General features: G+C 48.7%; 1 protein-coding gene across 4 annotated transcripts in view; it reads right to left on the bottom strand.

The window, feature by feature from the left end:
- The window catches only part of EVC (EvC ciliary complex subunit 1), an 84,083-nt gene extending 58,206 nt beyond the window's left edge, over nt 1-25,877 (bottom strand). For 3 of the 4 annotated variants that reach the window (XM_069496572.1, XM_069496573.1, XM_069496574.1), the window contains exons 1-5: nt 25,514-25,723; nt 19,648-19,773; nt 6,417-6,500; nt 4,863-5,095; nt 3,468-3,552 (exon numbers count right to left, since the gene is read on the bottom strand). In XM_069496572.1, the coding sequence (XP_069352673.1) occupies nt 3,468-3,552; nt 4,863-5,095; nt 6,417-6,500; nt 19,648-19,773; nt 25,514-25,687 (702 nt within the window). In that variant the 5' untranslated portion in view covers nt 25,688-25,723. Of the gene's footprint in view, nt 1-3,467; nt 3,553-4,862; nt 5,096-6,416; nt 6,501-19,647; nt 19,774-25,513 lie in introns of all 4 variants that reach the window. The other variant, XM_069496570.1, reaches the window with a different exon arrangement.
- Nucleotides 25,878-26,604: the final 727 nt, after the last annotated feature.

Below are 26,604 nucleotides of genomic sequence, written 5' to 3'. Positions count from 1 at the left end.
GTGGTTTGCAAACATTTTCTCTCACTCTGTAACTTGTCTTTTCATCCTCTTAATAAGGTTCTTTGCAAAGCAAAAGCTTTTTAATTTTGATGAAGTCCAATTAATTAATTTTTCCTTTTATGGGTCATGCTTTTGATGTCAAGTCTAAAACCTCTTTGCCTAGGTCTAGATCTGAAGATTTTCCCTCACATTTTTTTTCTAAAAGATTTATAGTTTTATTGTTTACATTTAAGTACACGATCCATTTTGAGGCAATTTTTATATAAAGTGTGAGGTCTAGGTTGAAGTTCACTTTATTTATTGTTTTGCTTATGGATGTCCAGTTGCTCCAGTACCATTTATGGAAAACCTCATTCCTCCAATGAAGTGCTCCTTTGCCAACGGTCATTTAGACATAACTGCATGGTAAGACACTTTTTCACGCAGCGGTTAGCAAACTTTTTCAGTAAGGGCCACACAGCAAGCATTTTCTGGCATTGCAGGCAGATGACGACCTCTTGCACAACGGTCAGTTCTGCTGTTGTCGTAGGAAGGCTGCTACAGGCACTATGGAAACAGACGGGTGTGGCCAGATTTGGTTCAAGGGCCACAGTTTTCTATCCTGTTTTAATGGGTTCAGGTTTGTTTGTTAAGCATTCTTCCGTGCCAGGCCGACATGTGTATCATATGTACCATCACTGGATCTCCACTGCACGTGGGGCGGCTGGTACAACCTTCCCCATCTTGCCGATAATGAGCCCCCTGGCTGAGAAAGCTGTGCAACTTGCCTCATGTCACACAGCCACGAGGGATGGAGCTGAGATTCGAACCCAGAACTCTCTGCACCACCCTTCATTATATCTGCAATGCTAACGGCCTCTAAGAAGAATGTGGTGTCCCGCCCTCCTACCCACTGAAGCCTGAGCTGGTGGCGGATAACATTCTTTGCTCAAGATGCTCATCTCAAATCCACCTTCTTTGTGACCCAAACTGGATCAGTAACATTTACAGTCCCCATCCGACCCCTTTCAGTGATTTTGAAATAATTATAGACTCAAATGAAGGTGCAAAAATACATACTGTGGGTACTATGTCTAAAAAAATGTGCATCCCTTAATTTAAAAATATCTTATTGTTGAAAAAGGCTAATGATCATCTGAGCCATCAGCAAGTCGTAATCTTTTTGCAGGTGGAGGTGGAGGGTCTCACCTCCACGTTGACGGTGCTGGCTGATCAGGGTGCTGGGTGCTGAAGGTTGGGGTGACTAAAGGTCAGCAATTTCTTAGAAGAAGACAGCAGTGAAGTTTGCCACATCAACTGACTCTTCCTTTCATGAAAGATTTCTCTGTAGCATGAGATGCCATTTGATAGCATTTTACCCACAGTAGAACTTCTTTAAAAACTGGAGTTAATCCTTTCAAATCCTGCCACTGCTTTATCAACTAGATGTCATATTCTAAGTCCTTTGTTGTCATTTCGACAATGTCCACAGCATCTTCCCAAGGAATAGATTCCATCTCTAGAAACCACTTTCTTGGCTCATCCATTAGAAACAATTCTTCATCTGTTCAAGTTTTACCATGAGATTGCAGCAATTCAGTCACATCTTCAGGCTCCGCTTCTAACTCTAGCTCTCCTGCTGTTTCCACCACATCTGCAGTGACCTCCTGCATTGAAGTCCAGAACTCCTCAAAGTCACCCATGAGGGTTGGAATCAACTTCTAAACTCCTGCTGATGTTGGTATTTTGACCTCCTCGTGAATGTTCTCAATGGCATCTAGCATGGTGAGTCCTTTCCAGAAGGTTTTCAACTTACTTTGCCCAGATCCATCAGAGGAATCACTGGCAGCTATAGCCTTAGGAAATGTCTTTCTTTCTTTCCTTTCTTTTCTTTTCTTTTTTTTTGAGACAGAGTCTCGCTTTGTTGCCTGGGCTAGAGTGAGTGCCGTGGCATCAGCCTAGCTCACAGCAACCTCAAACTCCTGGGCTTAAGCGATCCTACTGCCTCAGCCTCCCGAGTAGCTGGGACTACAGGCATGTGCCACCATGCCTAGCTAATTTTTTTATATATATATATATTTTTAGTTGGCCAGATAATTTCTTTCTATTTTTAGTAGAGATGGAGTCTCGCTCTTGCTCAGGCTGGTCTCGAACTCCTGACCTCGAGCCATCCACCCGTCTCAGCCTCCCAGAGTGCTAGGATTACAGGAGTGAGCCACTGTGCCTGGCCTTTTCTTTCTTTCTTTCTTTCTTTTTTTTTTTTGAGACAGGGTCTTGCTCTGTCACTGGGGCTACAGTGCCATGGCATCATCACAGCTCACAGCAACCTCCAACTCCTGGGCTCAAGTGGTCCTCCTGCCCCAGCCTCCCAAGTAGCTGGGACTACAGGAGCCACCACAACGCTTGGCTAATTTTTTCTATTTTTAGCAGAGACGGGGGTCTCACTCTTGCTCGGGGGTGGGGTGGCGGGAGTGCAGGGCCATGCTCTGTGTCCTGGATCTCAGCATGATCTGTGGTTTTCAGTATGGCCACCTGTGCATAGGGCCGGTCCTGCTCACACAGAGGCCAGTTTTCTCTCGGGTGCACCCGGTTTCACACTCTTGCACTTTCCCAGTTTATAACAGGGCGCCCGTGGGCGCGTCTGTCTGAGTGACTCTGTTTGCCTCTCTCCATCGCTATCTATCTCTCTCTCCTCCACCCTCTCCGTAGCTCCCATTCCGCACTCAACGATTCAGAGAACGTGCCTCAGGGAGCAGCCATTCCCCTTGTCCCTGCCTGGCTGAACCCGCTGGGGGTTCTGTGGCCACAGGGGGGCTCACCGCTCTGCTCCCCGCGGCTCAGACCCACCGTATGTTCAATCCGAGGCCGGGAGCATCCGGCAACGCACACCGCACGGTGTTCCCCTAGCACATGCCTGCAGCCGCGCGTGCCCGTCTCCCGCGCGGAGAACACGCCCCCATACAAAGGTGCTGAACCGCCCGTCTCGGCTCCGCGCCTGCAGCTCGGTGGCTCTGGGCAAGTCCTCCGCTCTGCGCCTCCGAGTGGAGATGGTGACGGCACCCACCCCTCCGGCTGCGGTCAGGTTTAAATGCGATCACCTGTTTAATACTCCCTGGACCTAGCACACCGTAAGCACTCGATAACATCCACACTCGTAAATGCTGTCGTCACCATTATCATTCCTTTGAAAATATCGTTCCCTTTTAACTGTCTCTGATCCCTCTCCAGCGGGGGTGTACCCGGGAGCGGGCGCTCACCCTTCCGCGCAGCCCTGCAGCCTGGCTCAAGCCGCGCTGTGTCCCCGGCAGCCCAAGCTGCTTTCCCACTGGGTGGCCGGGCCCTGACTCGGCCGGTCCCCTCCCTTGCGGCTGCTCTGTTTTCACTGACGTCCCCTTCTCCAGAGTCTCTGGGACCCAGTGGACACGGAGGGCCTTGTGTCCCAGTTTCTGTCCCTGTACGAGGGAGAGAAAGGGAATCTCTCCACCCACCATGTGCTTTTCCTGTCTCAGCGCTGTGTCCAAACGCAGCAGATCTTTCAGGTGAAGGTGGTAGACACAGAGGTCGATGTCTGCACTGAAACAGAAAAAGAGAGACAGAAAAGAAGTTCCGAGTATCCGAAACGAAGTTGGCACATCCCGACTCAGCACGAGGCACGGTGTGTCCTCCCCCCACCCCCAGGTCCCTTTAGCAGTGTGCTGACGTCCCTGACACCCGCCCGGGGGTTGAATCAAACGAGCTGTTGGAAACCCCCAATGACCAGGAGGGGACAGTAAAGGTGCCAGAGACACAGCTGCCTGGGATATCAGAGATAAACCCACGGAGAGAGGGAAGGAGAAACAAAAATGATGTCTCCTTTGTGCGTTTCCACGTCTGTCATCACATGCCATCTTTCCTCAGTGCCACGTGCACATTCTACAGATGAGGACGCCGACTCAGGAAATAGAGGATCAGAGAAAGCCAGCGGCTGTCACAGGGTCACGGGGGCAGACACGTGGCAGAGCATGAATGTATCTGACCATTTTTTTCCCTCATAGGCAAATGCATTTTATTGATAAACGACAACACTTCCACACAGACTGTTCGAAATGCTCCAGTCTGCTGAATTACAGTCGTTCTAAGCCCGCGCCAGCGATCCTAGGAGGCCCCTATGCAATAAAGCTCCTCCTTCCCTGGGCCACCTTCAGGGTCAATGGCAAGTTCAAGGGTCCGAGCCCATTCTCTCCCAGCTCTGAGCTGACCGTGTCCCAGCTCCTGCCAGCCCTTCGAGTCACAGAATTTCAGAGCAGAGGGAGGCCTGAGGACCAGGGCGCAAACCTGCCACATGCTGGGCCCTGCTCTAGGCTGGGTCCAATCACTCCTTCACTCACCACTGTGTGACCTCGGGCAAGTCATCCAGCCTCTCTGTGTCTCACTCTGTTCTTTGAGAAATAGGGGAATAATAGCATCTACCTACAGGGCAGTTAGGAGGAATTAATTCATTCATTGATTAACATTTATTGATCACCAAACCCAGGCTCCCTCCTACTGGGCAATGTGCTTGGGAGATAATTAGTCCCGGGAAAGTGCTTAGCACTCTGCCCGGCACTCAGAAGGCACTCAGCCTGGACAGCTGCTGTGCTGTGCTGCAACACACGGCAGTGATTAAATGAGGTCCCCTCGTCCTCTCTGTGCAGGCTCAGGCCTGACTCTGTAACCCCAATGTTGTCCAACACTGTGGTAAGTGACAAACGCATCTGGGGCCCCAGCTCTGACTGTGTTGCTGTGTGTCCCTGGTTGAGTCACTTGACCTCTCTGGGCCTCTGTTTCCTCCCCTGACAAGGTACGACCCGTTGGCCCACTCTGAGAGAACCAGAGGCCCCATCCTCCATTGCACCCCTCCTTACCTCTCAGAGGCCAGCACCTCTGGGAAGGTGTTCACCCGGAGGAAGGTGCGGCGGAGAAACCTGTCGTCACTAGTGGCCGAGTGGATGCTGGACGAGGAGCTGCAGTCGTCCTTCTCGGCCTGGCTCAGGCTCCCCAGGCTGCTGGAAGGGGAGGCCTCCACCGGCTGGTGCGGCAGGACGGCTTGCTTTAAGTTCTCATGCAGAGACGGGTTGGAGGACCCGTCGGCCAGAGGCTGCGGTGGCAGAAGGGAGATCACTGTTACTGCACGTGACGTCTCACGGATTCACCGTAGGGCTTCCGGGTGACGTTCGATGGTGGCTCGCAGGAAGGCCTGGCTGGATGCACTGGTCAGGGTGTGCACGGTGGCGCCAACCAACCAGTGCTGCTCATGCAGAAAGGCCCATCCACCCGCCAGACAGCTACGTGCAGGACGTGGTTCCCAATGTGCTTTGGGGACAGTTCCCTGAACTGTAACCAATTACTGCTCACCACAAGGGTTTCACAGAAAAATTAGTTTGGGAAAGGCTCGTTAAACAAGACGGAATAATTTCTTTAGTGCGGGAATTCTCAGAGCCTTCAATATGCCCTGGCCGTCTTCCAAACTAAATAATAATTCCAAAAACCTAATATGTACCAAATGCTCAGATGTCACACACTGTTCTAAGCCCTTGTGTATGTTCTCTGTTATCCTCAATGGGGCTAATGAGGCAGACCTGTTATCTCCCTTTCTTCGAGGAAGAAACTGAGGCACGGGGAAGTCAAGAAATGGTCACGCAGTAGATGGCTGAGACGGGAGTTAGGACGGGGCTGGTGTGACTCCAGAGCTCATTCTCCCAACCGCCAAAAGAGCAGGCAGCATTTTCCCGAACTTACCCCACCAGGAAACTCTTTGCACAAAGCACCTTCTAGGCCAAGGGCTCCCTGAAGCACCCCGGCACTGCTCTCTGCAGCAGTCCCAGCGCAGGTGGGAGCTCCTGGCTACAGGGGTGAGGTCTGTGGCCAGGTACCGGGGTTTGATTCTGGCTCAGCCGCTTCTTGCCACGTGGCCTTGGGCAGGCCATTAGCCTCTCCGGGCCTCAGTTTCCATATGTGTAGCATGAAGACAACATTGTCCACCTGACAGGCATATTGCCAAGCTGCATCGCCTAACTCCGGACAGATACTGAGCACGCCAGCCCCACAGCAGGAGCTCAGTAAGTGCCAGCTGCCGGCATTAGCCCAGGGGTCTGTGAATGAGGATTAATTTTGGAAACTGGGTCAGTATCAGCATCGTTATTAATGCTAAAAGGGCAGGGCAGATGCTGTCCTACTGTGCTGTGACCTGGTGCCCCCGGGCAATTCCTTACCTTGATCTATCTTGGATACACTCTGTTCCTGACAGTGCTGCCATAGAATGAATTAACCCTAAGTTTTGCTCCATTTCAAAGCACCAAAATCAACCCCATAAAACCCTTGAATAGGATCAAAGATTGCCATTTAATCCCCCACCCACCCCCATCTCTAGTGCGTGACTGAGTTAACTGCATTTCTACGACAAAGCTCAGAATGCTCACCCGGAACTTCTGGTTGATGGGGTAGACGACCTTTGCCTTCAGCGCAAATGCAGCGACGTTGCTGTTGGAAGGAGAATCACACTCCTGGAACGGAAAGAAGCCTGTGAGGACTTCTATAAAATGAAGGACACACTGCCAGGAGTTTCCACAGTGGCACATCCCGTTTGTAACAACAGCCTTGGACAGGGACCACAACAGGCACATTTATGTCCAAGTAAATGCTCACTTGCTAGAAGGATGGACGGATGCATGGATGACATGTGGGGAGACGGATGGGTGGATGAACAGGTGGACAGACAGACAGACGTACTGATGGGCAGATAGACGGGGATATGGACAGAGGAACAGAAAAACAGAGGCTATCAACAGAGAATGGCACATTCTTCATCTAATTCTAAGTCTTCAGCTTTGGAATAAGTAAGGATTTGAGTAACTTGAAAAGAATCAACAGGAGCCTCCCAAAGAATTGTGAGTCATCTTTAAGTGGAAAAAGCAAACACAAAAAATAATTTTAGCATTGCCAGGGATATAAACACATGTGGCAATCAATATTCACACAAGATTTTAAATTAGGCCCTGAAACAAATAGAAGTGGTTGGGTAAATCTTTTAACTTCTCTGAGCCTTGGTCTTCCCAGGTAGTAAACATAGAGTATCTGCCTCCAAGTCCACGCAAAGCCCCCAGCTAAGTGGCAGGCGCAGAGGAGCTAAGCCATGGGCTGCTACGTGCAGTGGCGTGATGAACCGCTGCACAGCCCTGCTCCGGAATCGCCTCCCCTGATTTACTTTTGATAACAAATAGCCTGCCCTGTATCCCGACATCCCTCCGTCTCTCTCCTGTTGGGCTGCCCACGCCCCACCCGTGCTTTGCAGAGTCGGCGCTGGATCAAGGGTTTGGCGCCGACGGCAAGTGCACGAGGGCAGGCAGGCAGGCGACCCGGAGCCAGCGCTGGACCTCGAGACATCCCTGCTGCACAACCCGGAACAGGCTGGCCGATGGAAACCGCACCCACGTCTATTTCAATGCCTTCCAGCTACATCCTGAAGAAAGAGCTCCACAATGAATGATTGATTTCCAGTTGCTAAGTCCACCCTGGAATGAGACACCCTGTCGTGGGAATCAGAAGGATTGATCGTTTGCTCATAACCTGGGGTGTTGGGACGGCCCCTGACTGAGCCAGCACTGGGGCCTACGTACGTGTCCAGAGCGAGTGTCACCGTGACACCCTGTGAGGAGCGCAGGATGGAAGCTATTTGTTGAGGGCCCAGCTCTCATAATTTCTCTCTGCATCTCACGGCTCACAAAAACAGGCTCATTGGCAGGAACGGGGAAGGCCTGCCACACACGGCCCTCCAAGCGCTGCCAGCGAGGTCACTGTTTCCACTTCCCAGATGGGGAAACTGAGGGGTTACACACAGCTAAGAAACGCCAGAACCTGGATTTGAACTCAGTTTTGCGGGCTCCAGGCCCATCCTCTTCAGCTGACACCACCCTGGCTCCTTCAACAAGATACCAACAAGAAGAGGAAGAGCCGTGAAGTTTAAAGTGGGGTTCAGTAGAGAAGGCCCCCGGGCTCGGCTCACCTGCCCAGGAACCCAAGTCAGATACCGAGGTACCTCTCAACTCCAACTCCCCACGTCCAATTAACCACAAATCCCACCAACCTAAGCTCCTAAATAGCTCCCAGATCCAGGGCCCCGGACTCAGCCTCCATCATGTCTACCCTGAAGGGCTACAACAGCTTCCTCACTGGCTCATTCGTGTATTAAGCACCTACTATGTGCTGGCCACTTTGTGCATATTTGCTCATTTGATTATCACACAACAGTCAGCTTGGGGAGGCTTGTATAATAATTACCATGCCCACCTTATGGAGGGACAAACTGAGGCTCAGAGATTAAGGCCTTCCAATTCATTCTCTATGTGGGAAGTGAGTGATCTTTTAAATATGCAATTCCCATCACTGCTCATCCCAGAACCTTCCCAGCTTCCCCCTGACCTAAGGGTACAAGGCCTGGCCTGCTCTCCACCCCCAGCATCCCGCCCACTCTCTGCTTGAAGACTTGCTGGTAAATTGGTACAAAAGCCAAGAATGGCGGTGAGATCAAAAAGGCTGAACTCAGGACCAGTTACAAAATCTGTGAGGCCCAGTGCACAGTGAAAATGGGGGGGGTCTTATTAAAAATGATTCGGGGGGAGAGATCAAAGATGGCGGAGTGGTGGTGACGGCCTGAATCTGCGCTCCCGGGAAGGAAGGCATCGATCCGGACCTGCCACAACGCTAGAAGACCGCTCCCACACAGGAACAGCGGTGTGAATCCACGGAGAATCAGCGTGGGACAAACAGAGCGAGTGAGGTCTGAGGTGAACGAATATTAGGAACGCGGGACAGACACTAGCCAGCGGAGCGTGGGTCGGATACACCCACCCCCAGCCGGGGCGGGTGCAGCCTCTCGGGAAAGCGGCTAGCCCTCCGCTCCCAATTGAACAGAGCCCTGACCCGGGCCAGCGCAGAATCACTGAGGGATACGTGGCGCATTGCAGACAGGAGGCTTTTTTGCGAAATTACCTTAGAACCTGGGGGATCTCAGCTGAGACAGCGCTTGGCGAGGAGGGACGGATCTGCCCCAGGGCGGAAAAACACAAAAGACTCCCGGACAGCAAATAGCGTCGTACCCCGTGCTGCCTTTTTCGGCAGTTCTCCAGCCAGTCACCCCCGGTGCGTGTCCTTGCTGGCCAGCCCCTGGGCAGTGGCGGTCTCTGCCTGCCGGGGAGCCGGTCTCCTCCAGCCCCGGAGCTCGGCAGGCGCCATCTTGAAAGCGAAGGCAAAACCGCTCGGGAGCCAAAAAGTGCCCAGCGGCTCTTTCTGCCCGTGCTGCCTTTTTCGGCGGTTCTCCAGCCGGTGACCCCCTGGTGCGCGTCCTTGCTCGCCAGCCCCCGGGCAGTGGCGGTCTCTGCCTGCCGGGGAGCCGGTCTCCTCCAGCCCCGGAGCTCTGCAGGCGCCATCTTGAAAGCGAGGGCGAAACCGCTCGGGAGCCATAAAGTGCCGAGCGGCTCTCTCTGCCCGGCGCCCTCCGCTGGTCTCTGAACCAACGCCAGGAGTGCGGGATATGCCGGGGCCGCGCTCGGGGTGAAGGGGCAGAGCTGCGCTAAGGCAAAAAAAAAAAAAAAAAAAAGCCCACGAACAAGAAGAATAGGCTCGCCGAACTGTGTATTTTATTCTTGGTAAATTTCTTCTGGGTTTTGTTTGTTTGTGTTTGTGTTTGTTTTTGTTTTTTTTGGTTTTAGTTTTTTTTTTTTTTCCTTTTCTTTTCTTTTTCTTTTTTTTTCCGGCGGCTCACGAGCCGGACAGCCCCGGCGGGCACCTTTGCCCTCTGGGCCTCTGGCTGCCACGCCTTTTTGAGCGCGGAGATTGGATCCCCACCACCCTCGGAGCTGTGCGGGCGCGCAGACGCCATCTTGAAATCCACTGCGAAACCGCCCGGGACCCAGCCGGGCGGGCCTGAAGGCGCGGAGCTGCGCTAAGGCGTAAAAACAAAAACATCTAATGGCCGCTCCGGGCCCAGCCGAGCGGAAGTGAAGGGGCGGAGCTGTGCTAAGGCGTAAAAACAAAAACATCTAATGGCCGCTAGATGGCCGCTCCGGACCCAGCCGAGCGGAAGTGAAGGGGCGGAGCTGTGCTAAGGCGTAAAACAAACAAACAAACAAAAAAACATTGAGTCGCTGAATTATATACTTCAGATTTGTGTATCTTTCTGCCTTGCGGTGTGGTGAGGTGCTATGTAGTTTGTTTTTGTTCATTTTTGTTGGCGTTTTTGGTGTTTTTTGGTTTGGCTTTTTGCGTTTTTCTTTTTTTTTCTTTTTTTTTTTCTCTCTTTTTCTTCTTTTTTTTCTTTTCTCTTTCGTTTTCTCCTCTTTCTTTTCTTTCTTTCCTTTTCTTTTTTCTTTTCTTTTTTATTTTTTTTCCTTCTCTTTCTCCTCTCTTTTCGCCTTCTAACTGGGGACCCACGGTGAGCTTCGGAACGGGCCAGGTCCCTGGCTCTGGTACATACCGGATCCTGAGCAGTCACCCCCAGGGCCGGAGATCTGCGGGCACGCAATCGCCATTCTAGGGCCCACAGCCAAGTCACTGCGGAGCAATAGGGTACCAAGAGGCTCCCTGGACGGCCCTCTCCCCGGTCCACGGACCTTATATAGGATCCCCGCGGAAGTGTAAACACCGAATACTTCTCCAGAAGCGAGAGTGTGGAACCTGATCCCTGGGGACATTGGACCAAGATAGACTTTTGCCCGTGGGAGCTACAGCAACTGGGGCGCTGAGCAAGCGAGGTCACCGTCCTCTCCCCATAGCTAGTATCTTGCCTGCAGATAGAGACAGAAACCTCCCTTATAGAGGAAGAACCAAAGGGAAACAAACAAGCAAAGAGAATTTCGGTCTACTAATAGTGTGGACCCTGCCTGCCTTCTGAAAGACCACAACACAGTGTTCTAACTCACCAAAGCGGTCTTGGATCACTCCAATCCTCTAGGATTGGACCCATCGGAAGCAGTCCCCCAACGGAAACAGAAAAATCTCTAAACAATACACAACAGTCTCCCCCTCTTGCCAAAAGAAGCAACATACCTAGACTGTTTCACAGCCTAAGAATAGAGCACAAAGAGTCCTGTTAACCAGACTAAATCTATAAGTAAAGATCCAATGATAAATCTAGATGGGAAGGGCCCAGCGAAAAAACACAGAGAGCACAAAGAATCAAATGGAAAGCTCATCCCCAAAGAGAAATACCAGCTCCCAACCATCTGACACAAACCAGACTCAAAACACCAACATGTCACAGGAAGAATTCCAATTATGGATTATAAACAAGCTGAATAATATACAAGAATCAATGGATAAACAACACAAGGAAAACACACAAAAAAATACAGGATTTGGAGGAAAAATTCACTAAAGAAATTGAAATATTGAAGAAAAACCAAACTGAACTCCTAGAAGTGAAGAATTCACTCAGAGAGCTACAAAACACTGTGGAAAGTCTCAAGAGGAGGGTAGATCAAACAGAGGAAAGAATCTCAGAAATTGAAGATAACTCCTTCCAACTAAATAAGTCAGTCACAGAGATAGATCGAAAAAGTAAGAGAAATGATCTGAGTCTTCAAGAAATGTGGGATTATGTGAAGAAACCTAACTTGAGAGTTATTGGCATTCCTGAGGGTGAAGAAGATAATAAGCAAGGGTTGGACAAGCTATTTGAAGACATAATCAAGGAAAATTTTCCAGGCCTTGCCAATACTCTAGACATACAGATTCAAGAAGCTCAAAGGACCCCTGGGAGATTCATAGCAAATAGGAAAACACCACGCCACGTAGTCATCAGGCTGACCAAAATATCCACTAAAGAGTCACTTCTCCGAGCTGTAAGGAGAAAGAAACAAGTAACTTACAAAGGAAAACCCATCAGAATTACGCCAGATTTCTCAGCTGAAACCTTACAAGCAAGAAGAGGTTGGGGCCCCATTTTCACGCTTCTGAAACAGAATAATACCCAGCCTAGAATCTTGTACCCAGCTAAGCTAAGTTTTCTATACGAAGGAGAAATCAAGACATTCTCAGATAAACAAAGATTGATGGAATTCACCAAGACAAGACCAGCCCTCCAAGAAGTACTCCAAAGAGAATTACACACGGATCAGCACAAGAAAGATCCATGAATGTAAAACTACTCAAGAGCTAAAGATCAAATTCCAGATACCACAATGGCCACAATACCAAATCTCCAGATACCAGGAGAGAAAACATCACAATGAAGTTCTACCCAACAAGCTGAACAAAAAACTGTCTCACTTATCAGTTTTCTCAATAAATGTGAATGGCTTGAACTCCCCGCTCAAGAGACATAGACTGGCCCAATGGATAAAAAAATACAACCCAAGTATCTGCTGTCTTCAAGAAACTCACCTAACCTGCAAAGATGCATTTAGACTGAAAATAAAAGGATGGAAATCGATATTTCAAGCAAATGGTAACCAAAAGAAAGCTGGTGTGGCAATCTTAATTTCCAATAACTTAGCTTTCAAACCAACAAAAATAATAAAAGACAAAGATGGCTACTACATACTGATTAAAGGCACAATTCATCAAGAAGCCATGACTATACTCAATATATATGCACCCAACCTAGGTGCACCTAGATTCATAAAGCAAACCCTACTAGATCTCAACCAAATGATAGATAACAATACTGTAATAGCTGGAGACTTTAACACCCCACTGACAGTACAGGACAGATCCTCTAAACAGAAAATAAACAAAGACATAATGGACCTAAATAGAATGCTAGAACAAATGGGCATGGCTGACATCTATAGGACATTCTACCCAAAGTCCACAGAATATACATTCTTCTCATCAGCTCATGGGACATTCTCTAAGATTGACCATGTCCTAGGACATAAATCATGTCTTCAAAAATTCAAAAAAATAGAAATTATACCATGCATCTTCTCAGATCACAGCGGAATAAAACTAACAATGATCACAAACAGAAACCCTCACTCTTACTCAAAGTCATGGAAGCTAAATAACCTTCTCCTGAATAATTATTCTATAAAAGAAGAAATCAAGATGGAAATCAAAAATTTCTTTGAATTAAATGACAATGGAGATACAACTTATCAAAATCTATGGGATGCAGCTAAAGCAGTCCTGAGAGGAAAATTCATATCCATAAATGCCTATATCAAAAAGACAGAAAACATGCAAATAGACAACCTAACGAATAGACTCAAAGAACTGGAGAAAGAAGAACAGAACGATCCCAAACCCAGCAGAAGGCGAGAAATTACTAAGATCAAATCAGAACTAAATGAAAAGGACAACAAAGAAACTATAAGGGAAATTAATAAAACAAAAAGTTGGTTCTTTGAAAAGATAAACAAAATAGACACACCTCTGGCTAGACTAACCAAGAGCACAAAAGTAAAATCTCTAATAACCTCCATTAGGAACATGAAAGGAGAAATCACAACCGATGCTACAGAGATACAAGATATCATCTATGAATTCTACAAAAATCTTTATGCACACAAACTGGAGAACGTGGAGGAAATGGACAAATTTTTAGAAACACATAGTCTTCCCAGGCTCAACCAGGAAGAAATAGAGTACCTGAACAGACCAATATCAAGAACTGAAATCGAAACAGCAATAAAAAACCTTCCCAAAAAGAAAAGCCCTGGTCCAGAGGGTTCACACCTGAATTTTACCATACATACAAAGAAGAACTGGTGCCCATCCTACATAAACTATTCTCCAATATTGAGAAGGATGGAGTTCTCCCCAACACGTTCTACCAAGCCAATATAACATTAATACCAAAACCTGGAAAGGACACAACAAAAATAGAGAACTACAGACCAATTTCCCTCATGAATATAGATGCAAAAATTTTCAATAAAATACTAGCAAATCGAATCCAAGTACTTATCAAAAAAGTAATCCACCACGACCAAGTGGGCTTCATCCCCGAGATGCAGGGGTGGTTCAACATACGTAAATCTATAAATGTAATTCACCACATAAATAGAAGCAAAAACAAAAACCATATGATACTCTCATTAGATGCAGAAAAAGCATTTGACAAAATTCAACACCCTTTTATGATAAAAACGCTTAACAAAATAGGCATTGATGGAACCTACCTAAAAATGATACAAGCCATATATGACAAACCCACAGCCAACATCATACTGAATGGGGAAAAACTGAAAGCACTCCCACTTAGAACTGGAACCAGACAGGGCTGCCCATTGTCTCCATTACTTTTCAACATAGTATTGGAAGTCCTTGCGAGAGCTATCAGGCAAGAGAGCAGAATCAAGGGAGTCCAAATAGGGAAGGAAGAGATCAAACTCTCACTTTTTGCTGATGATATGATGTTATATCTGGAAAACCCCCAGGATTCAACCAAGAGACTCCTGGAATTGATTAACGAATACAGCAAAGTCTCAGGCTACAAAATTAATATACACAAATCAGAGGCATTTATATATGCCAATAACAGTCAATCGGAAAACCAAATTAAAGACTCAATACCCTTCAAAATAGCAACAAAGAAAATAAAATATCTAGGTATATATCTAACTAAAGAGGTAAAGGACCTCTATAAGGAAAACTATGAAACACTGAGAAAAGAAATAGCAGAACTTGCAAATAGATGGAAAAATATACCATGCTCGTGGATCGGAAGAATCAACATTGTTAAAATGTCTATACTACCCAAAGTGATCTACAGATTCAATGCAATCCCTATTAAATTACCAACATCATTCTTTACAGACATAGAGAAAATAATTATACACTTTGTATGGAATCAAAGAAGACCCCGTATAGCAAAAGCAATTTTAAGCAACAAAAACAAAATGGGAGGTATTAATTTGCCAGACCTCAAACAATACTACAAGGCCGTGGTTCTTAAAACAGCCTGGTATTGGCACAAGTGCAGGGACACAGACCAGTGGAACACAACAGAAAATCCAAATATAGAACCATCCTCATATAGTCACCTAATTTTTGACAAAGCGGGAAAGAATATACCCTGGGGACAAGAATCCCTATTCAACAAATGGTGCTGGGAGAATTGGTTAGCCACTTGTAGAAGACTGAAACAGGACCCACAGCTTTCACCTCTCACAAAAATCAAATCACGGTGGATAACAGACTTAAACCTTAGGCGTGATACAATCAGAATTCTAGAAGAAAATGTAGGAAAGACTCTTACAGATATTGGCCTAGGCAAAGAATTTATGAAGAAGACCCCCAAGGCAATCACAGCAGCAACAAAAATAAATGAATGGGACATGATTAAATTAAAAAGCTTCTGCACAGCCAAAGAAACAGTCCAGAGAATAAACAGACCACCTACAGAATGGGAAAAAATTTTCGCATACTACACATCAGATAAAGGACTGATAACAAGAATCTATTTAGAACTCAGGAAAATCAGCAAGAAAAAATCAAGCAACCCTATCAAAAAGTGGGCAAAGGACATGAATAGAAATTTTTCAAAAGAAGATATAAAAATGGCTAACAAACATATGAAAAAGTGTTCAACATCTCTAATCATCAGGGAAATGCAAATCAAAACCACAATGAGATATCACTTAACTCCAGTGAGAATGGCCTTTATCAAAAAAACCCAAAACAACACATGTTGGCGTGGGTGTGGAGAGACAGGAACACTCATACACTGCTGGTGGGACTGCAAACTAGTGCAACCCCTGTGGAAAGCATTATGGAGGTATCTTAAACAGACTCAAGTAGACCTGCCATTTGACCCAGCAATCCCATTACTGGGCATATACCCAAAGGAAAAAAGGTCATTCTGTAACAAAGGCACATGTACCCAAATGTTTATAGCAGCACAATTCACAATAGCAAAGATGTGGAAACAACCCAAATGCCCATCAATACATGATTGGATTAGTAAACTGTGGTATATGTATACCATGGAATATTACTCAGCTATAAGGAATGATGAAGATACGACATCTCTATGGTTCTCCTGGAGAGAGTTGGAACCCATTATATTAAGTGAAGTATCCCAAGAATGGAAAAACAAGCATCACATGTACTCACCAGAAAATTGGTTTCCCTGATCATCACCTAAATACAAATCTGGGAACGACACCAATTGGACATCAGACTGAGGTGGGGGGTGGGGGAGGGGATGGGGGTATGCCTACACAATGAGTGCATTGCGCACCGTTTGGGGAGTGGTAACACTTGAAGGTGCTGACTCGGGAAAGGGGGGGTGGGGAAAAATATGAAACTATTGTTTTTAACTTGCACTGTTCACTTACTAATTTATCATGAATAAAAAAAAAAAAAATGATTCGGGATTTTGGGGTAGCGACAGCAGAGTCCAGCAGCCAAGGGCAGGGCCCTTCTGAGCACGGCCCCGGGGGGCCTCTGCCAGGAGACGAAGGACCGGCAGCCTCGGTACCCAGATCAAGGGGTGATCGGGCTTCTTCCTGCTACCTGAACAGGAGCCACTGTCACCTGCTTTTTAAAGCTCTCCTTGTTAGGCTCGAATGTCCTCCAAGTTCTGCTGTTCTCCCCAGCCGACGGAATACAATTATTTAGAAAATTGGATGTAGCACAAATGTACAATGTAAAACTCCTTCAGCTGAAGCAATGCAATTATTCAGAAAATTGGTTAAAGCGTAACTGCAGGAAAAGAAAAGCATTTCACTCACCGGCGTAAACGCGTTCGTTTCAGTGAACACAGAAATGCATCGTAAGGGTCTAACCTTGTTCCCCCCTCCAAGGCAAAGGAACGGGAGGAGAGACTAGCCTGTGCTGTAGCGTGCCTCAGAGCATTCTGGAATTTTGTTTGTTTTTGGCTGAGATGAGCTATTCATTAAACAGAGTTCATCCAAGGAGTGGCATGGACCACAGAGCCTTGGTGTGCTGTGCACTGGAGGACGAGGGAGTCACAGCTCAATTCGCACGGCCAGAACAGGCCTGGCCACAGACCTGTGCCAAGCTCAGCCTGAAGAAGGCAAGGGCATTCTGAAAAGCCAGTCAGTGGAACAGGCAGATCTTTAACTTAACTCTTGGCAATTATTAGCTTGATAATGGACCCCTGCTAGAGGTAGCTAAATAGCAAACAGGTAAGACATTACTAAGCAGAGAAAACATGAATTCACCATCCAAGGAGGTAGAAAGACTTGGCCCCTCTGCAAACACTAACGGGGCGCATATTCTGTGGCAGGAGTGCTGACATGAGTTAACTCAGCCCGGGGTGACCTCAGGGGTGGGAGGGCAACATCATTACTGTCACTGTAAAGTGGGAACCTGAGGCTCAGACAGGTTCCATTTCTTCCCCAACATCACACAGCAAACACCTGGCAGAGTTGGGACTGGTTCCAGGACCCTAGGTCCGAAAGCCAGTGCTGTTTTCATCACGTCCAAAGCTACCCTATGTGTGAGCAGGCTTGGTTGTTTTTTTAAATAGCTTTACCGAGATTTAATTCACACAGAGTACAATTCTCCCACGTAAAGTACACGACGTGATGGTTTTCATCTTCACAGATAAATGCGGCCATCACCAAGGGTGATTTTACACCGTTTTCATGGCACCAAAGAGAAACCCCTTTAGCTATCACCCCCAACCCTCTCGGCCCTCTGCCCCAGCCCTGGCAACCACTAGTCTCCCTTCTGTCTATAAATATCCCTGTTCTGGATACTTCGCACGAATGGAGTCCTGTGACACGTGGTCCTTTGTGACACTGGCTTCTTTCATTCAGCATCATGTTTTCAAGGTTCATCCACGTTGTCGCATGTATCAGTGCTTCAATCCTTTCTTTAGAGACTGAGTCTCGCTCTGTCCCCCAGGCTGGAGTGCAGTGGCATCATCACAGCTCACTGCAGCCTCCAACTCCTGGGCTCGAGCGATCCTCCTGTCTCAGCCTCCTGAGTAGCTGGGACTACAGGCGCCACCACCACACCTAGCTAATTTTTCTATTTTTAGTAGAGATGGGGTCTCGCTCTTGCTCAGGCTGATCTCAGATTCCTGAGCTCAAGTGATCCTCCCGCCTCGGCCTCCCAGAGTGCTAGGATGACAGGCGTGACCCACCGCGACCGGCCTTAATTTATGGCCAAATAATATTCCATTGTATGGATATATCACTTTTTATTTTTTCATTTGTCAGTTGATGGTCATTGGGTCGTTTCCATGTTTTGGCCATTGTGAAGAGTGTTAATTCGAACATGTGTACACGTTTTTGTGTGGCCGTCTGTTTTCATTTCTGTGATCGGGGTCTCATAGTATGGAGGGGCAGAGGGGTAGAGCGAGATAGATTAGGGAAGAGAGAGGCAGAGACACAGGGAGATGCCACACACCTGCAGGCTCACGCACAGTGTCACAGAGCGGCCCTGGAGAGAGATGGACGGAGGATGCAGAGGTGCACTGGTGCACACAGACATGTGGGAAGACTCGCACAGAGACACGGGGACAGGGGCAGGAGGGGAGAGCCCTGTCCCGCAAGCCCCGCCCTCCCCTGCTCGCCTCCCCTCGCCTCAGCGCAGGGTGGGCAGCTCCTCCTCCCACAGGCCCTGCCACCTGGGCAGCAGAGGGGCAGAGCTAACTCTCCAAAGCATAACTAGAAGCCAAGCCCTGTCAATTTGAAACCTTTGGTGACATTTGTTTTAAAGCAGCCAGCCCACTTTCTTCTGTGGTAAGCTGAGGCTGCGGAACGCGACGGAACAGGACAGAAAGCGGCAGAGGGAGTGGAGTGCAGCCCTCCCTGAGCAGGGGCTGGCCAGATCCGGGGTGTCTGGGCTTGGCCACTCCTGGCTGTGTGACTCAGGACAGCAGCCTCCGTCCCCGTCCCTGTCCTCGGCTTCTGCATCTGGACACTGGGTATTGAAATCTGTCTCAGGGCTGCTTAGTTAGATGAGATAATGATAAATGTAAAACTGCCTGGCACTTTCTAGGGGGCCAGGAGGTGACTAGAAATGTCATTCGCTCTCCCCCCGCGGGGCTCCCCCAGCAGTGCTCCATGGCCAGAGTGCGGCTCCGGGAAGGAACAGGGAGAATCCATCCTTGTCCGCCCCGCCAGGGGCCCACCTGCCCCCAGGAACTTCCTCAAAGGAAATGAAATGAAAACAGACTTAGACACGGGCGCTCACGGCAGCTTTGCTCGCCGCAGCCAAACCCCGCGACCACCCGGCGCGCCAGCCCCACGCCCAGCAAACCCGCACGGTGGGCGGCCACGGAGCATGAGACAGGGGCGAATTATTGATACACGCAGCAAAATGGACATTCTCGAAAGCGTCCTGTTGTCGGAACACAGGCACAAACAAGCACACGACTCCGCTGACATGAAGCTCTGGAGCAGCAAGCCGGCCGTGGTGACACCTCCGGGGCTGCCTCTAAAGCCGTGTGGGAGGTGGGGATGGACCAGAAAGGGCACAGGGAACTTTCTGGGGTGATGAAAACGTCCTTGATGGGGGTGTCGGTTTCCAAGTGTGTGTGCATTTGACAAAACTCATCAAACTGTATACCTGAAAGCTGCACTTTCTTGTATGCAAATTATACCTCAACAAAAGCAGCTTATTGGGAAAACGCCACTGTCAGAGGCTCCTCTGCATGGCACCTGGGCTGCCAGGTGGGACACCCCCACCCCCCACGTGCAGCTGGGTGAGCCGACACCAGCACAAGCTTACGTCCAGAGCGTCCTCGTCCCTTGACGTCTGCGCGTCTCTCTTCCGCCTCCTTGACGGGGAGCCAGTTTCCGAGGGGGTCTGTACGTTAGACTCCAAATTCCTGAGCAGACTTTGAGCGTCGTCTTTCTAAAACGCCAAGGCCAGGTAGAAACACTGAGTCAATCAGCCTGGTCCCCCATGACTTTGCCAGTCAATTCCCCCACGCCCCGTGCCACTTCCGCTCAGCTCTGTGCTTCTGCACGTGGACACGCGTGTGTGCAATGTCCCACCCCCACCCCAGCTGGGGTCTGCTACACATCCTCCAAGACTGTCCAGGACACCTTCCTGACAAGCCCCCAGGGCTCTGACAAGCCCTGTTTCAGTGCACCCTCAGGATGTGGAGAAAAGCTCATTCCATTTTCCTCCTGGGTTGGTGGCCCCCATTAGACTGTGAGATTTTGGGGGGTAACAGCTAAGCATGGGAAATGGCACATAAATATTAATTTTCCTGTTGTTTTCAATAATGTCATTGGATGGTTTCTAACAAAATACCTTAGGCAACCTTAAATTACACAGTGGTTGTGAATTACACTTGATGCTCATCATTTATGGATTTTTTATTTGCAAATTCCCTTACTTGCTAAAATTTATTTGTTACCCCAACCAGTTCTCATGGCAATTTCAGTCATTCCTGGACATGTACAGAGTGGGAAAATTCTGAGTCATCCGACACACATGTTCCCAGGTGACCTTAGAACAAGGTGATGCTCTGCCTTCTTGTGTCAGCTGTCATGGTGCAAACTAGTGTCCTTTTCTCAGTCTAGTTAGTGCCATGCTTTTTGCATTTTTGTGCTTTATCCTGGTGATTCCATTTAAAATGGCCCCCAAACCCAGTGCTGAAGAGCTGTTGAGTGTGCCTAAGCACAGGCAGACTGTGACGTGGCTCAGGGAGAAAACACGTGTGTTAGGGAAATTTTGTTCAGGCCTGGTTACGGTGCCGTTGTCTGTGAGCCCAATGTCAATGAATCGAAAATGTATGTTAAATGAGATGTCTTTAAACAGAAACACACATAAAACAAGGTTAGTACTGATCAGTTAACGGGAATTTTGTGACCGGAGGTTTGTAGGAACCTAACCCTGTATCCCCGCTGGGAGCATGGCTCACTGCTCACTAGGGTGGTGTTCTCAGTGACTGCATAGTGGACAAGGAGAAAAGACTGTGTTTAAAATTCTGTTATGCCAGAGACACTTATCAACTGCCTCCGTGACCACCAGCTGCTCACAAATATCATCTCTGAGGAAATGTCACCAGTTTGTCACTGAGTTGTTAGTCAGCAACTATATTGAGCACCTACTATGTGCCAGACCTTGCTCTAAGCACTGGGAATAGAGTAATGAACAAAAGATACAAAGCTTCTTCTGTCTTAGAACTTACACTCTAGTGAGAAAAGATATAAACAAACCATCAAATAAATACATAGTATGTCAGGGGTGGTATGTTACAGAAAAAAATAATGGAGGGAGGGGAAATGGAGAATGATGGGAGGGGAAGGTCTCTTGGACAAGGTGGTATTTGAGAAGAAATTTGAGGGAAGTGAAGGAGCAAGCCACTGAGATATCTCAGGATAGAGCATTCCAGGAGTGGGAATAGTAAGTGCAAAGGCCCTGAGGCAGGTTCATGCTAGGCACGTCCAGGGAAGCCTGTGTAGGTGAAGCAGTCTGAGGTGAGTTTCAGGGTAGAGAGGGGTAGATGACGAAGCCAGAGATTTTTTTGGTTGTTTCTTTAGCAGCCATAGCTTGCCAGTGCAAGGGTTCTGCAAGGAAGTACCCAGTGAGATCATCTTACGGTAAAGACCCCAGGAGAAAAACCCCATCCATCCCACAGAAGGAGCAACAGTTTTTTAGTTACCTATTTAAAAATGACCACAAGAGTTACTAGACATTTGAAGACAGACTCTAATATAAAAGACAAAACTCAAGACAAAAAGAAAAAGCAAGCAGGAAATGGATGCAACACAGGGAAAACTTCAAACACACACCTGTATTGTCCTTAGAGAAATCGAAGAAGATATTTCATTCACAAAATAAGAATAGGATGGTATAAACATAGAATATTCTAGGAACAAAAAAGAACTCTTAAAAATTAAAAATATGAAATACTCAATATATGTATAAAGTTGAGAAAAGTTTCCCAGAAAGTAGTATAAAAAGACAAAGAGATGAGAAATTGGAGAGAAAGAATAAGAGGCCCAATTCAACCTAAAAATCATAGGAGTTCTTGAAAAAGAGAACATATAAAAGGTAAAGAATCATCAAAGAAATAATCAAGAAAATGAGTTTCTAGATTGAGAGGGCATTCCAAATGTCTAGTACAAAGGATGACAATAGATTCCCATCAAGACATATTTTGGTGCAATTTCATATACTGGAGGCAAAGAAAAGATTCTTTAAGATTCTATAGAGGAACAAAAGATACTTCCTGCAAAATATCAAGGATCCGAACAGAATCAATTTTCTCAACATCAACAATATAAGTTAGAAGACAATAGAAAAATGCCTTCAAAATGCTGTGGTGAAATTATTTCCAATCCATAATTATATACCTAACTAACCTAACCAAATTAAGTACAAAGATAGAAGAATATAAATATTTTTAGACATACAAATTCTCAAGAGTTACAGCCATCCCTTTCTCAGAAAACTACTGAAGGATGTACTCCAGCCACACAAAGAAATGAGTCAAAGAAAGATGCATGCAGGGAGTCCCTGAAACAGAATCCAGCTCAGGAGAGAGGTAAGGAGGTCCTGGTAGGATGGTTCTGAGAGGTCTCAATGGCCACAGTGAAAGCCCAGAGCAGCTGCTTCTCAAACTTTAAAAACTTGTAAATCACTGGGAGGGCTTGTTAAGCACAGTTTGCTGGCCTCAAGCCCAAAGCTTGTCATTCAGTGAGTCTGGGGACCCAGGAATTTGTATTTTTATCAAGTGATGTTGATGCCCCTGGTCTGGTCCACACTTTAGAGTGCTGTGGTCTAGAGAACAACAACCTCAAATCAGAGCATGTCACAATGTTCCTGGGAGAGACGGTTTTCTCAAGAAGAAAAAAATGGATCAAATATCTAACATATTCAAATGTTTCGAAAGGAAAGCTACATAAATCGTGGAGAGGTTAGTGTTAAATGAATAAGTATGTAGAATTTAAGCAAATGAAAAAAACTGAGTAGCTTAATTTCAGGGAAAACAAAATGTTGTGCAAGAAAGGTAGGTATTCATAATCATAACAGATCCTTGATTTACAGAGACCAATGTTTACAAATTCATAGTAATGGAAACACTGAATACTGATTTAACCCAAATTACCCTGTAACCACAGAGGTAGAGTTGGTAGTACCGGCAGGGGTGGGCACACTGCCGGAAAGGGGAGGAAAGAGAACTAGATCCTCCTCCCTTCCACAGGGGGAGTTACCGGTCCCACAACAGCAAGCAGCAGCAATGGAGGCAAGTTATTTTAAAATGGGAAGTAAATTCCCCAAATACCCAGCTGAAAGAGTTAAACAAGGTGGCTTCTGAGAAGTGGAAAATGGGCAGTGGTGTTGCTGCTTTTGAACTCATAGTTTAAATTATGTGCACAGATAACTTCGATACAAATAAAGTTTTAATTATGAATAAGTAAAAATAATAAAATAAAACAAAAACAACAAAAGGAAGGTGGTGCAAGATAAAATTATGACTTGGACCAGAGGAGGACAACAAAGAGTATCCAGGAGGCACCGAAGGAGGAAGTGCCTGACCTGGCTGGGAGGGTCAAGAAGGTGTCCCCAGGTGGTCTTCTCTCTGGATCTTGAAGGCTGAGGACAGAGGAGGAGAAAGGCCAGAGCATGGAGAGAGAATGGATGTGCAGAAGCACAGGCGTCTAGGGAACAGTGAGATGTCTTGTGGCTGGACCAGGATGGGGCGGGTGCCTGGGCACCTGTGTTTTAGGCTGGTGCTCCAGGAACGTAAGCTGCCTTGTGCACCATGCTAGGCAATCGGGCATTATCTTTTGTAGGCAACCAGGAGTCCCTGGAACTTTTTCATCAGGAGAGTGAAACTGTCAGAAGTACATTTTAGAAACAGAAATGAGAGGGAGGAGACAGGAGGAAAGGAGTCTCATTAGAAAGAAGGTTGTTGTGACTGGGCGAGGTGGCTCGCGCCTGTAATCCTGACACTCTGAGAGGCTGAGGCGGGAGAGCAGCTTGAGCTCAGGAGTTCGTGACCAGCCTCAGCAGGAGTGAGATCCCATCTCAAAAAAAAAAACCCAGAAAAAATTAGCTGGGTGTAGTGGTGTGCACCTGTCGTCCCAGCTACTGGGGAGGTCGAGGCAGGAGGATTGCTTGGGCCCAGGAGCTGGAGGTTGCGGTGAGCTATGATGATGCCTCTGCACTCTACCAAGGGTGACAGAGTGAGACTGTCTCAAAAGAAAAAAAAAAAAAAAAAAGAAAGAAAGAAATAAAGAAGGTTGTTGCAAAGATGACATGAAACCGTAAGAAAATCTTGTCAGTTCTATCTTTGAGCCACAGCCCTCTCCATGACTGCCACCCTGGTCTGAGCCACCATCACTCTCAGCTGACCAGAAGTGCCGACCCAGACAGCTTGATTCACCCCTGTAAACCACAGCTGACTCAGCTACCAAATGGGATACCAACCACCACCTTGCCAGGTAGCAGATGATTAAAGCTCTGGCTTTGGCGTTTAGACTTGGGCTGAAATCCACCTGCACTGTTCACTCATCATGTGACCTCGGACAAACAACCACCTTGCAAAGCCTCAGCTGCCTCACTGTGAAGTGGGGACAATGATAGTTCCCCTGCCTCATAAGCCTCAAGTGAGGAGGAAGAACCCAATGTCCGTAAACACCCTGCACGGGGCGCCCAGCAAGTCTCTGCACGTTACTGCCCTTCCGCCTTCACACAAGCCAGCCTCTCCTAGTGTCCTTAATCACCAGCAGGATCTGACAGCCCCCACCGTGCCTGCAAGCATCGTGCATTATTTTAGCTTGAGCCTTTTGCAGCAGACACTCTGCATTGTCAAAGAGCGCTGCTTCCCTGGAGCCCTGCTGGACTTGTCTCCTTTTCAGGTGGGCCAGGAATGGGGGAGCAAGACCACCCACCTTAGTGCTGATCTTACTAGACTTCATCCCCTAAAGAGGTGGAGGCTGCAAGGACCTAAAATAGTGGTCATACCACTACTGATGGCATGTCCGCCATGGGCCAGGCATTTCCGTGGCCATCTAACCCATCTGGACAACTGCCATGTGAAGCGGCCCCTAATCCTCTGAGGTTTACTTGTAGTGTGGCCTCCTTGAGGTTGTGGACCTCAAGCGGGCCGGGCCAGGCCAGGATCTGTCCTGCTCACGAACGTGCAGGGAAGTAGAAGGTAGGTACCCTGCAAACTTTTACTATGAGACAATCAACCAGTGCCTGCCAATGCGGCAGGCAGCTGGGACTCAAGCACGGAGTGGCAACCCCCACAGCAAGGAGGCAAGAGGCAGGGCAGGAACGCACGTCCAGGGCTGGGCGTCCCCTGCCCTGCTGTCCACCACTCTGAGCTGGGCCCCTCTGCCGGCATGGTGCCCAAACCCTTGGTGCTACAGAGGAGGAGCACGAGGCCAGTAGGGGTTTGGCGGCTGTCCAGGATCGCACAGCGCAGTAGGAGGGAGCAGGCACTTCTGGGGGTCCCGAGGTCAGTGCTCTTTCGTCACTCCGCCACTTCCATCCTAGAGCAAATGGGCGCGAAGCCCGTGATCCCGCCCACATGGTCGCAGAGCTCAGGGTCAGCCGGTCCCGGAGCCCAGGACCCAGGAGCACCGCGTCCGCTCCCCGCCCGGAGGCTGCCCGCTCGGCCACCCACCTGGTGCCGCAGGCGCTGGCGGCCAGCGCGGCAGCCGAGCCAGAGGCCGAGGCCCACGCCGATCGCGGCGCCCAGCAGCACGGCGGGGGCCAGCAGCGCGGGCGCCGGCCTCAGCGCGTCCCGGCCGAGCAGCAGCCGTGCGTCGCCGGTGCAGGCCGCCGCGCCGCGGGCCATCGGGGGCGCTCAGGCGACCGCGCGCCGGGTCCGCCCGCCGCCACGCAGGGCCTGGGCCCCCGCCGGCTGCACCGGCGCGACGCGGGGCTCCGAGCCCAGGCGGGCCGGGTGCGCGGCGCGCTCCGGAGACTTTCCGGCCTGCTCGGCCTCCTGGCTCCCGCGCCGCTCCCCTTCGCTGCCCCGCTGCGCCCGAGGGAGGAGCCAGATCGCCGCCCAGAACTTGGGGCCACCGCGCCGGGCCCTGCCCTCGCACTGAGCATGCCCGGCCAGGACCCCGCGCCAGCAGGCTCCGTTTTCACCGGCCCCTTGGCTCCTGGGCGGGAAGGGCGCCCCCGACCACCCAGGAAGGCGCTTGCCTTTAGTTGTATTGAGTGCTTACAACATGCTGAGGCATTTAGCCGATGATCTCATAAACTGTCTCAACAACCTCTACCCTGGGCACCGCCCCTCCCTTCCCCCGCCTCCAGAGGAAGATAACAGAGCCGCGAGGTGACCAAATGCAGGTCTGACTCCGGTCCTCATTCCTAACCTTGCACCATCAACCTTCCTGGGCCCACACAGCCTACCACTGCCTCTGACCTTGCTCGCCTGAAGGCTCCTTCTTTAATTCTATTTTCTGCCACGGATGGTTCATGCTTTTCTCCAAGACAATGAGATTGTCACACCCAGTCCCCACTGGGACCCAGACTCCGCGTGGTCATTCATTCACTCAGCACTTGGACAGAATCTTTTGTGTGCCTGGGAAGGTGGGGGACAGGCCAGCGATGAACCAGGCGGGGGTCCCAGTCGTGGAGGCTCTCACAGCTGTGGGAGATAAAACAGTTAGATGATCCATCACCTGGTTTTTCTTTGAGTAAATGTTTGAGCAAACATTTACTGAGCAGCTGCTAGATGCTTGGTGTTTTCCTGCATGCTGG

The sequence above is a fragment of the Eulemur rufifrons genome, chromosome 20, assembly GCF_041146395.1.
Source record: "Eulemur rufifrons isolate Redbay chromosome 20, OSU_ERuf_1, whole genome shotgun sequence".
NCBI classification, from domain to species: Eukaryota; Metazoa; Chordata; class Mammalia; order Primates; family Lemuridae; genus Eulemur; species Eulemur rufifrons.
This window is presented reverse-complemented; position numbering and strand designations above follow the sequence as displayed.